The sequence below is a fragment of the Hesperophylax consimilis genome, chromosome 18, assembly GCF_061612785.1.
Source record: "Hesperophylax consimilis isolate HC1 chromosome 18, BYU_Hcon_1.0, whole genome shotgun sequence".
Taxonomy (NCBI): domain Eukaryota; kingdom Metazoa; phylum Arthropoda; class Insecta; order Trichoptera; family Limnephilidae; genus Hesperophylax; species Hesperophylax consimilis.
The window spans coordinates 8,686,922-8,699,913 of record NC_142853.1 but is presented as its reverse complement, the minus strand read 5'-3'; the positions used below and the strand labels follow the sequence as shown (position 1 = coordinate 8,699,913).

Sequence of the window (12,992 nt, the reverse complement as noted above, 5' to 3'; positions counted from 1 at the left end):
TTTTAGTTGACGATTTACGTTTCCAGTAGGTATAGTTTATGTGTAAAAGATTTTCATGGTGATAGTTTTTCACAATTGAAGGTTTAATACCTACCTATGTTATTTTTAGGTTATGTATCATCTATTCGGGACATTCGGGTAGTGTATATTTAAAATAAAATAAACCAATAACTTAGCAAACACCATTTTTATATTTAATGCTGATCGGGTTTCACTACAACCGTAGCTTCTTCGGGCAGTATACAATATTCAGTATATATTAAACTCATCAAGTGACATGTGTTCGTTCATATAAACATAATATATCTGCTACCTATGCTACAAACAAATATATTTAATTTATTTGAAATTAACATGAATGAAACTAACATCGGTGTCTCTTAGTTAATATGAAACTTAATTAAAATGAAACGCTTTCTGTAGTAAAATAACTTTATTTACTTAATAATAATTTGTGAATTGCATACAAATTACAAATGAATGAATGGTTTGTTTTGGGTTCTAGTAGGCGCCTACAACGTAAATGAGATTTAGAGGTTATTTTTAACAAAACGGCATATAATTATTATCTTATTATTAAGAGGTACATTATAAATATTATTAATGGGAATTTGTACCTACTGGCTACACTAAGTAGCTATTCAGCAGGAGCTTACAATATTATATAAAACAAATATCAAAGTACAGCAAATGAAAATTACAGCACAATAATAATGTACATAAAAATATTTTTCTTTGTACTTAAAAAACTTGTATAATAATTTATTTTAATTGTACGTATATAGATATTCGAATCTTATTAATTATTTATAAAAATGTTAATTGCATATGCATACATATTTGAAATTCGTGGCTAACAGGAATAATACAAATGTTGCTAGCAGACAACAAGGGAATCATTGCCAGGAATGAAAATTAGTGATTGAAATTTCGCTAGTACCTGCTTACCAAAAATATAACCGGAATATGCAAACAATTTTTTTTACGATAGGAATAGTCTTGATAATCGAGTTTCTATTTTCGAATCCTACCCCCCCCCCCCCCCCCCCCGGACGGAAAAATTTTTGCCCCTGTCCGTAGCTATTGCTCCCGCACTCCGAGCGATTCATTCGATTCTTTTGATGTTTCGGTTAAAAAAAATCGATTATATAAATATTTCGATCATTCCCATCACTACTAGAGAGTTTTATATTTATGGTTGTGATCTATGGTTATGTTCAAGGTGCTGCCATCATGCCATTTTATATTATTTCTTCTATTATGGCAACTGTTTATATGTTTATATGAAATCGTGAGTATGAAAATAATAATCGTGTAAAGCGGAAAATAGAGTGATTTATTTATGAGTTGTGTCAGCGAGAGGGGTTTATTTGTGGTCAAAGCATACTTGTCTTGTCAACACTTGTCAAAGTGACAACTCCTTCTCTACTGTGGTTTTACAGAATCTGTCATTTTTATTTGTTGTCCTTCGCTTATGTGCTTGTTTCACTCGTTATTATTCAACAGTGCATATTGCGTTGCATTTGGGATATTAGTTGAATAGCTGTCAACCATGAGTAACCATGCTTTCGTTGCGATACTGGGCGTAACCTTCTCAATCTTGGCTACCGCTATTACGGCCTACTTTGTGAGAAGGCAAGCCATGCAAAATACACCGCACACGCGAGAGCGTCCAAAGGAACCAATTAACGTGAGGTAAGTATTATTGGTCAAATGTAAGTAAACTTAAAACTAGTCAATGATGCGACCAATTGATCATTCACAGAAGCGATTTCCATTTGAAGGGCCCGGAGACAGTCAATAATAGTAATATTTGAATTATTTGTTTTTGTGAAAAATCACCTCAATGGCGCTATCAACAAATACCATATAATATTAATAATGCATCCACCTTGATCCAACTCAACTGAAGGAGGTATTATTAATATTATAAGGTATTTGTTGGTTATAAATAATTTGTCTCTTCAAAATTCGAATCATTCGCTGTTAAGCAAAGTAGTCTCAAATGAAGCCCTTCAATTGCCTCTGTAAACGACAAATTTGTCACATCAATGATGTAAATATTGACAATTTTGATTAACCGACTATGCAAAGGCTTACCGCCAAACCAAATCAGTCAATATTGAATATATTGATGGATACCGCATACCCTCTCTAAAGAGCAACAAGGCTCTATTTATGTTTCAACAACTATGGTAATATGGCAAGGATTTACAAAGTAAAATGCTAACGTATTGATAAGACGATAGAAGAGTGGGTAAAAAATACAGGAAATATGGACACACTTAATTAAATTAAATTAAATTTATTTATTTCATCAAAAAAATTTACAGAATATATAATATATCATTAGTAAGTTGTATAAATATATGTCGGTTAGAAACATTGAAATTGTTGAAAGAATAATGTTACAATAATACAGCAGTTTCTAATATAAGAAAAAAGTAGATATGAATGTAGAGTGTTATATAGAAATGGCATGATATACTATATTTTAGGTTGTGCATAACCTGCCTCACTAGGCGAATCTGTATTGAGGCAGAATTTTTAGTTAATTATTTCTCCATTTTGTCTATGGTTTGCTTATTAATGTTTAATATGGGTTCCCATACAGCAATCCATTATTTTAGGTTACATTATTGTTTACATATAGAAAATGCAAATACAGCTAGTTTAAGCACAATACATACTATAATAACTTACAGTGATAAGGCATTTGTTTTGGTTTCATTATTGTTTGCATTTACACAATACATATACAGTAAGTTTTAGCACCATACTGCAATAACTGTCAATGACAAGGCGTTTGGGTGAGGGCACCAGTAAAGGCTCGATCATTTGAATAAATCCAAATTTTTACATTTGTTTTAAACTCTTTCTGTGTTTGACTCACTTTAATAAGCACATTTTATTTTAAAAACATTTTGTAAACTAATGAGAAGTAAGGATTTCAGTTTCCGAAAATGGAAAATAATGCAATCTTGCTCTGGATGCTTTAAAATCTACTATTTACACTAAACCAAATGGTAATTGTGTCAGGTAATAGAGTAATGAACAATGCACTAAACTTGTGCAAGTAAATAAAATAATAAATTTTCAGGATACAGCGTCCCGCGATTTTCAATAGTCATTGCAGTATCTGCGAGGAAATTATACATCCCAACCAGGAGGTGAATATGATACTCTGCGGCCATCGCTTCCACACCTACTGCATCAGGATTTGGCTGGAAGATAGCGACATCTGCCCATTCTGCAGTCAACCAGCCTAATTTACAATCCCTTCTTCTCTGTCCTCCTTGCCAACCCCTTGAACTTCTTTTCAACACATTCCAAGACTCAAACTCAAAAGCCGTTGATTTTCAATAAATACACTAAGAAAACCTGACCAACCTTTTCGCAGCACCCCAGTCTTATTAGAATATTTTCACGCCTCCCTTTGAAATTTCAATACTATAAATACTCATATATAATATTTTTATCGCTGAGAAATCATAAAACAACTAAATATTACACTAAGGTAATCCGCGTTAAAAAGCGTCCATTGATGCATAGTTTGAATCATAGATATTAGAAGAACGAGATATGCTATGTTGGCCGCCGGACCGTAGGCGGAGTACTACCTAATTAGGGTACTTTGAACGGTATCGGGACGTGTACGCACAGAAATCTGTTCTATGTATTAGTGCGGATACCTTAGCTTAAGCGAAGGCGTGCAGTAGTATTGGTGAACAAAACCGGCGACACTGGGCAAAACAATTCCACACAGTATGAACTGCTCATAGCACATCTCGTTCTTCTAATATCTTTGGTTTGAATGAATATCCTTTGCTCTGGAAAGAATAGATTACATATTGAATGGACATCATTTAGGACCGGTTGTTTCGGAGAATTTGAACAATTCATCAAATTTCAACATTAATTTGCGAGTTCTGTGAAAGATATTTTCTACTTCTGTTATTATTTCAGTTCTGTCAAGCAACTAGCCTATAATGATATAATATCAGAACTTGAATAGGACTTTCACAGAACTCGCAAATTAACGTTGAAATTTGATGAATTGTTCAAATTCTCCGAAACAACCCGTCCTTAGTCTGGATAGAATAGAACATAATTTTAATGGTTGTTGTTTTCATTCCTTATTTAAAAAAAAAAAACAAATAACAAATTATTGTCCTTGCATATCGCTAGTTCATATGGAGAAATTTGTTTGTACATCATTGTCATATAATATCTAAATTAATTATCTAGACTAGTGGTTCCCAATTAGTGGTAAAACTACCATCAGGAGATGCTGTTGTGAGGTTGTTCGGAGGGATACATGAAAGCAAACATATTTTGAGCTGATCAATCTGCATATAACAGAGTTAATACCTACATGGGTAGGGCATTGACCAATATCAAAGCGGTTGCATTATTGTAGGAAGAATATTGTAATACTGATGAATTTATTTTTTTATTTATCATTTTGGCTACAAGGGGTACGAGAGTCTAGGCTCTTTCTCAAAGGGTACTCGGGTAAAACTAACTGGGAACCACTGATCTAGACAGAAACAATATTTGTTCGAAATAGGTTATTTTTATGTAGGTTTGTGATCAGTAATCATATTATACAATTTTATTAATTATAGTAAAACATTGTTAAGGCAAAAAACCCAAAAATCTTCTTGTGCATTCTCCGAATAGGGGTGAACTATATCATCAAGGTACTTGATAAAATCTTCTTGTGCCTTCTCCAAATAGGAGTGAACTATATCATCAAGGTACTTGATAAAATCTTCTTGTGCCTTCTCCAAATAGGGGTGAACTATATCATCAAGGTACTAGATGAAATTTTCTTGTGCCTTCTCCAAATAGGGGTGAACTATATCATCAAGGTACTTGATAAAATCTTCTTGTGCCTTCTCCAAATAGGAGTGAACTATATCATCAAGGTACTTGATAAAATCTTCTTGTGCCTTCTCCAAATAGGGGTGAACTATATCATCAAGGTACTAGATGAAATTTTCTTGTGCCTTCTCCAAATAGGGGTGAACTATCATCAAGGTACTAGATTAAATCTTCTTGTGCCTTCTCCTAATAGGGGTGAACTATATCATCAAGGTACTTGATAAAATATTTTATTTTTGTAAAACTTTTGTGCTTCAAGCACTATGATCTTTCAGCCCACTAAATGGGTGTTTTAAAATTATTGAAGTATTCAATTGATAAAACTGTGCCTATATTTTGTACTTAGATGTAAACATTAATAATAAAACAATAATAATATCTGTGATAATTTGAAAAAATCTTAAACATTGATTTCAAAATTTTTCAACATTTACTAATTACGCCATAAGTAGAATAATCATAATTTCTGCGATAATTGGAAAAAATATCCAAAATTTTTCGTGGATTTAAGGAAGTTTTTTTAGGTGTCAAATTAAATTTAATTATATAGTACGTAGTGGCGGAGTTTTGCGCTTTCTAATTTGTATTTTGATAAATGTTGTTAAATGTTCCAAAAAGTAGATTTTGTGTGCACTTTACGGATGTAATAATTACAAACAGCATAAATACTCCAAGTCATTTTTCAGTAAGCCAAAAAACGTTGACAGGTTCGGTTGGTCAAATATAATATTTCAGTTCGTTAAAACCTAGCAAATAAAATGTTCTTGATTATGTAAAAAGTGGATTATACCACAAACAAAATATAATTAGAAAAGGTGTGTTAGTTCCATGTGACATTCTGTTCATGTTGAAGTTATTAAATCATCGTCCATGTTGATGTTCAAAACACATTTATTTTTATCTAGTAAATGAACGGTTGTATATTAAAGTATAAATAATAATTATTTGTATATTTTAGTAATAATGTTCCATTAAGGCGATGCACTACGTCGTGTAATATTTTGAATCGAGCCGCCATCAATAACACTCCTTACGTAGATGGCGATAAGGCTTTAATTCCCCCTTAACATCATCCAGCTGTTTTGATTTAGGCAAGAAAAAAACATGGCCAAAAAGTGCCTTTTATTTTATTTTATTTTGTGGATGTTCAGGCATAAATATTTAAATGTTTTCCGATCATTTTATAAATAACTTAATTTGCCACATTATACTATAAAACCATAACCGAAAATGGGTTCGTAAGTAGGAAATTTTGAACTTTAAAGCAGTTTTCATAGGCCTTATAAATTATTTTTTTCTGGGCTTATAAAAAGACTTATGTAAAAAGTAGTTGATTATTTCAAAGGCCAATACATTTCTAGGCGACCAAATTTTCAAACCAAAAACACATGATTTTGCATTACTACGTAGTGCATCGCCTTAAGTTAAATTAAGTTTTTATACCTTCACAATATATTTACAAATGACAAAAAAAAAAGATATTATAAACAAGTAAAGAACTACAGTTTCCGCGAGATTAAACTATTCAAAACATTACAACCATTGATGTATTATACTTACAACACAATGTGTTAATATGATTTGAAAAGTGGCGGGCTGTTTTTTTTGTCCATGAGATAATAAAGAGTTTAATAATAATGGTACAGCGTCACAACTTATAACAGTATAAATTATTCAATAATATTTTTTGATAAACAATGTGTTTCTTAGTTTTAGTATAGTAATAACATAAATAGGTTATAATATTGTGTGCTTTTTTTCCCCATAAATATAATTTTTGAGACAGTGATTTTATTTTATTTATACATATTTTTACTGAACTTTTTGATAAGCCGGTCACTGGTGACCAGAGATGTGCTTTATTTCAAATAAATCCATTTCAAATGGAAATGCAAAATGGGTATTTTCCATTTTGCATTTTAAATGCTTTTCTCAATGCATTTTCCATTTTAAATGCTTTTTTGCAACATACTTCCTACTATCTCCACTCATCTTTTTTTCATAAGCCCCAAATATCAGTCGGTCCTCAACCTCGCTATGAGAGATAATTTCCATTTGTCAAGTTGCTCCCTGGTAGGAGCCCTGGCAATTGAGTGATATCATTACAAAAAATACTGAACATGGGGCCATGACGCTGTAATATTAAATGTTAGATAGCAGTTTTTACGTTGGTAACATTAGTCCCGCGCAATTTTTTTGTGGTTTCATAATCTGTAGTCGTGGTGTTTTTGGATTTACCATCATGTAATATGTTTGTTCTACATTGATGTCCATTATTAAATATACACAAAATTATTTAAAAATTCTATAATTATTTTAATTGTTTGACCTGAGAAACCATTTTGCATTTTCAATGCATTTTGAAAATAGGTATTTTGCATTTGAAATGCTTTTCTAAAAACCATTTTGCATTTTCAAATGGAAAAGTTTTGACCCATTTCCATTTTGCATTTCAAATGGTTTTGGGTACCCATTTTGCACATCTATGCTGGTGACCTTCAAATGGCTAATTTTACTATGCAGTGCCGTGGCGGACATGTTGTCAGTCACTTATCTTGCTTTAGCAAGCGTGGACGACTTTTAAACAAAATGTTTATTAATAAATTATTGTCTTTTTACTTCTAATTTTTTTTAATTGTGTAAATTTTATTTGATTTTTCACTTTTATAGTACAATTTTTTTTTATTCTATTTATCAAAATCAGATGTAAACAATTCTCCTCTTATTTTCAAGTTACTTAATAAAATTTTGGACACTTGATGTTCAAAATATGAGGAAATTTACTGTATCCGACTGATTCCGAAAACTCTGTTAAGCCCGAGTAATGCCCGGAATTTCAACTAGTTTTAAATAAAGGGAACTCTTTACAAAAACATTTTGAACATGTTCATTTACTTTTCCCAAAAAAATATTATAACAACCTTACGTGAATAATAAAAGAAAATAGTTTTTAATATAATTTTCGTTTTCTTAGTGTAATTCTTCTTCTACGAGTGTTACACATTTATAATTATTTCAGAAAAAACTATCTCTAAATAGTATAAAATAAAGTCGCTATCCGAGTCTGTTTGTTTGTGCGCACAGTTCTTCTAAACTACGCAACGGATTTTAATAGGGTTTTCACTATCTAGATAATTTCTTCCAGAAGGTATATATGTATTTATACATATAATACATGAATACTATGTTTATAGAAATTAGAGAAAAGTCGATGTTTTGTAATCATGTCATAAAAAAAATATTTTCAGGCACTTACATTGCAAACGCTGGCTAAACCTTATGAGATACATCAAAATAATGTACTACGGAATTGTATAACTTAAAAAGGCCTCACAACCTCAAAACTAATGTACTACGGAATTGTATGTATTAAAAAGGGTTCCATGATAACTCAACACAGTGACAATTCAACAAACTTTTAAAAAGTGATATACATAAAGTCATTAGAGACGATGAAAAAAAAAATTTAAACCGAACCTAACCTACTTAACCCAGTTAATAAAGTTTTTGTTACATCACTTTCCATGACTATATAACTTTTTAAAGATGTGATGAATTATCATTGTGATGATTTATCCGGTCACCCTTAAAAAGGCCTCACAACCTCAAAACTAATGTACTACTGAATTGTATGTCTTAAAAAGGCCTCACAACCTCAAAACTAATGTACTACTGAATTGTATGTCTTAAAAAGGCCTCACAACCTCAAAACTAATGTACTACTGAATTATATGTCTTAAAAAGGCCTCACAACCAGTGGCGGCCAGCTAATATGTGCTCCCGAGCGCCGAACAACCAACAAGATTTCCGACATGGCTAATCACAATACGAAACTCGGTTCGGTTATAATATCTCATTCAAAAGGTACCTACTTATTAAGCGCGCTTAACTTGCAGACCGACTTTGACTTGTGCCTATGTTCGTAGCAGTTCGTTTTCGATTGCGATCCAAAATTTAACTGCTTTGTCGCATATTCTGTGGAACAGTCGAAAGCGTGGGTACATACCAGTGCATACTATTCTTTGCAAATAATACCATATCATGGACGGCGTTCGGGGTTTTACCACCACATCAGAAGGAACGGTTTATTCAGAAGAAAGTTAAACTAAAACGCGTATGTTTGATATAATTGTCGAAATCGTGGTTTCAATTTACCATCTGCTATTTTTCAGCGAATGTTCCGCTTCTTCGATACAAGCATACAAGATAAAACTTGTCATTAAGAGATGAGTGATGGTCAGATTACTTATTATCAGTTCAGTCAGTACGCGCCGTTTGCCGGGCATTGTCTGTTGCATTTAAAACTTTTCTTACTCTGCAAAAGTTTTGAAGTTTAATTGCAGGTTATATCGATCTTGTATATCAATTATTAATAAGGCATATTTTTTATTTATTTTTTTATTGAAACATATAAACAAGGTTACAATTTTATAAAAATATAAACACCAATATTTCAATCACTCTCCTAATAAAGCAGCTGCTTGTGTTTAGGAGAGGACAGCAAAATATTTTTACATTTGTTTAAATTAAACAAAAAATATTAGTAATTTACCAAAAAATAACAATAAAAGTAATAAAAATATAGGTTAGTTAATAAATGATTCAAAGAATTGAAAAGGCAAAAACATATTTCTAAACAATAAGTAAAGTTATGAGGTGGTACAAGAGTATTTTAATTTTTTTTTTTTTTTTATATTTTTCGTAGTTTTCTTCCGATCGTATATCAAGGGGTAATTTATTAAATAATTTTACACCCTTGAATATAAAGTGATGCTGTGCTGTTGTGGTTCGTGCTAGTGGCACGGTTAGTCCTCCAACAGATATTATTCTTTTGCTAATATTCAATTGTGGTAAATTATTTTTACTAAAGAAATCTTTATGTATTTGTAGAAGTGCAATTTTGTCATAAATTTTTGTAAGTGGGGGAACCGGGAAATCTTGAAAAACATTTATAGTTGGGTAGTAATATGGCTTTTTTAAGATGATTTTTATTAATATTTTTTTAATAGTTTCCAATGGGAGTAGGCATGATTTATATGCACCCCCCCAAGCCACGATTCCATATTGTAGTACAGAGTGCGCAAGTGCATAATAAATATCTTTTAGTATTTTTAATGATACAATATTCCTTAGTCTAAAAAATATATAGATCAGTTTTCTCATTCTGTCTACTGTGGAATTTATTTGACTTTTCCATTTGATGTTATTATCAATAATTATTCCAAGATATCTTATTTCTTCTTTACTACTAATGTTTATACAGTTTAAGTTACAGGGTGCGATTCTAAGGAGGCAATTTCTTTCGTGAATTTTTATGTTTAGATTTACATTTGAGATATTCCCTGTTAGGCTATAAGGTATAAAATGGGTTTTTTCGACATTTAGTGTCAATAAGTTTTTGTCAAACCATAGTTTAACGATATTTATGGCATTATTAGCTGATGCTTCGACCTCATTTCAAGAATTTCCTTCAATAGTTATCACTGTATCATCTGCGTAAGATATAATGTTTCCAATGATTGGGAGTTCAAAAAGTTCATTTACATATAATATAAATAGTAAAGGTCCCAAAACAGTTCCTTGTGGAATTCCAAAATCTATATTTTCTATTTCACTTAACTCGTTGTTTACTTTAACCTGTTGAGTTCTTTGATAGAGATAACTTTTTAACCATGTTTTAGCTTTGCCAGTAATTCCTATATTATTTAGTTTATTAATTAATTTTGAATGTGAGACACTATCAAAAGCTTTACAGAGGTCAATGAATATACTTAAGCACTTTTTGCCTCTATCTAATGTTTTGTAAATAAGCTTAGTTAATTCTGCAATTGCGTCTTGTGTGCTAAGTTTATCTCTGAAACCGTATTGACTAGGGTTAATACATTTTTGGTTATCTGTATAATCAGTAATTTGTTTTTTTATTACTTTTTCGTGTATTTTTGCAATGTTGGATAATAAGGATATACTTTGTGTTTGTTCAACGTATAAATTAGGAATGAGTTTGAATGTGGAATACATTAAGAACAATAGGTCGAGATTTGAAAACAAAGTGATAATAAAAAATGCCGGTTCACCTAAACCTGAACTGATAATAAAACAAGAGTGCAAATCTGGATCGAAGAAGTTTACTCGATCATTTAACAAAACAATGTATAACAAAGCTTCGTGGCTCTGTGGATGTGATCAATTGAATAGTTTATTTTGTTTTCCGTATTTAATTTACGATGTTGATTCAGTTTGGACAATCAGCGGTGTTACTGATGTAACTCACCTTTCTGAAAAAATCAAAAAACATAATTCTTGTCATTTACATTTACAAAAAATTTTGGGCTTAGAGGTTTTAGGAAAAGTTGACATAAGAATGCAATTGGATTCAGTCTACCGTGCCTAAGTTAAACACCATAATGAGCTAGTTAATAAAAATCGATACAGGTCAAATTTCCCAGAACATGATTTCAATGTGAAGCTTAAAACATATGACTTCCTAAATAAAGTTCAGCTAAAAGGTGAACTCTGTGCAATTTACGCCCGCGACGATTTTTCAAAAGCTAATGGCGCTTTATCAATTTTACAACTTTTTTATAGTACTTGTTTATTAGAAGACTTTTCCGAGACTGTGAAATAACTAAAACGTGTGTTCACCATTCATGACCTTCGGGATGACCTCAGTTGAAAGCTAAAGATGTTTCTCAACGTTAAAAAGAATAAAATCCTTTTTAACCTTTCCCTTACTGTGCCAAAAAAATACACGCGTTACGGTGCTGTGTAGTCAATACACATCTCAAAATAAGCGATTTAATATCGGAAAAATATGAATATTCATAGCTAATCGATCATGTTTATTATATTTTATATCAAAAGTGATAATAATTGTAATTTAATTGCTGAAAACATGAAAAAACCATCGGCATATGCTAAAGAAACGTGCGAGGGGTCCACATCTAACGACGGTTCGCGGCCAACTGGCTAGCGGCGCAGCTGGCACAAACACAGCTGTGCGGTTGTAGGTATCGATGGTCTAAATCAAAAACTACAACTGCAGAAGTGTGGATGTCTCATATTCCCGCATAGCGAATTAAAGCGGGACATCAATAGCGTGTCATTTCCTCGCACACTCTTCGCGTATTTAGTATCACACGGTTGATTGTATTGGTGTATTTGTTCCCGATTTTTAACAAAAAACTCTGATTTTTAATTGAATTTGAAAACTATGTAATATATTATTTTTTAATTCAGTGCATAAATGTATAACGGAGGAATAACTAAAATCTGAACCCAGAATTTATTATATTTATAGAGTTATTAAAGTTATTAGAAGCAATGTGTAGTAAATACACACCACAGATGAGGAAAGGTTAAACACGTTGAGCCCGGACAGACTGAACGCAATATCAGTGTTAAGCATTGAAAAAAGGTTTATTAAGTCTATGCCTGATTTCAACAAAACAAAATGAGCGGAGAATAGAACTTGTTTATAAATACATATGTACCTTTATTTAATTTATTTTCTGACTTAATGTTGTAATCCGGTGAACCCCCACATATTTTGACCACCGGCCGCCATTGCTCACAACCTCAAAACCAATGTACTATGGAATTGTATATCTTAAAAAGTCCTCCAGCAACACCTGGTACACATCGGCTAATTTAATATATTTATAATTACTTTATACTATCCATACTACTATGTTTTAATATGTAAACTAAATTCTTCGTTGTATTGTGTTCACCCGTATGAATTCGTCCCTCCCACTGCAGTGCAAGGCGATGGGTCGAGACTGAGTCCAGCTGGAGAGGTAAAAGTCTAAAGGTCTCCTTCAACTGGTATTTCCTAATCCGACCTGCCACGCAGTTGGTGGCTAAACGTATCCGCCGCCAAGACCTAGACAAACCCAGGCACTCCTGCTAAGTCACCAAACGTAGCGGACCCCTTGGGCTGACCTATGGCAAGGGTGATGGTTATCCAACAAATGGTTCCTTGGATGGCAGTTCTCATACCCGCCTCCCAAGTTTAACTGAAACTCTATATTGAATATTTATTTTGCAAAAGAGATAAAAAAATTACAAAAAAACAGTTAGCATAGATAATGTAGGAGAAAAAGGTT

General features: G+C 32.1%; 1 protein-coding gene across 1 annotated transcript; it reads left to right on the top strand.

The window, feature by feature from the left end:
* Window positions 1-1,275: 1,275 nt before the first annotated feature.
* Window positions 1,276-7,781, top strand: LOC149415310 (E3 ubiquitin-protein ligase RNF128-like). Its single transcript, XM_089642515.1, has 2 exons — window positions 1,276-1,695; window positions 3,101-7,781. The coding sequence occupies exons 1-2, from the start codon at window positions 1,553-1,555 to the stop codon at window positions 3,267-3,269; spliced, it is 312 nt and encodes a 103-aa protein (XP_089498641.1). The 5' UTR covers window positions 1,276-1,552; the 3' UTR covers window positions 3,270-7,781.
* Window positions 7,782-12,992: the final 5,211 nt, after the last annotated feature.

Excerpts from the sequence above, each read along its gene's own strand:
- LOC149415310 (XM_089642515.1), top strand. The coding sequence starts at position 1,553 with ATGAGTAACCATGCTTTCGTTGCGATACTGGGCGTAACCTTCTCAATC. Across the intron at positions 1,696-3,100 it reads AAGGAACCAATTAACGTGAG|GATACAGCGTCCCGCGATTT; the intron begins GTAAGTATTATT and ends ATAAATTTTCAG.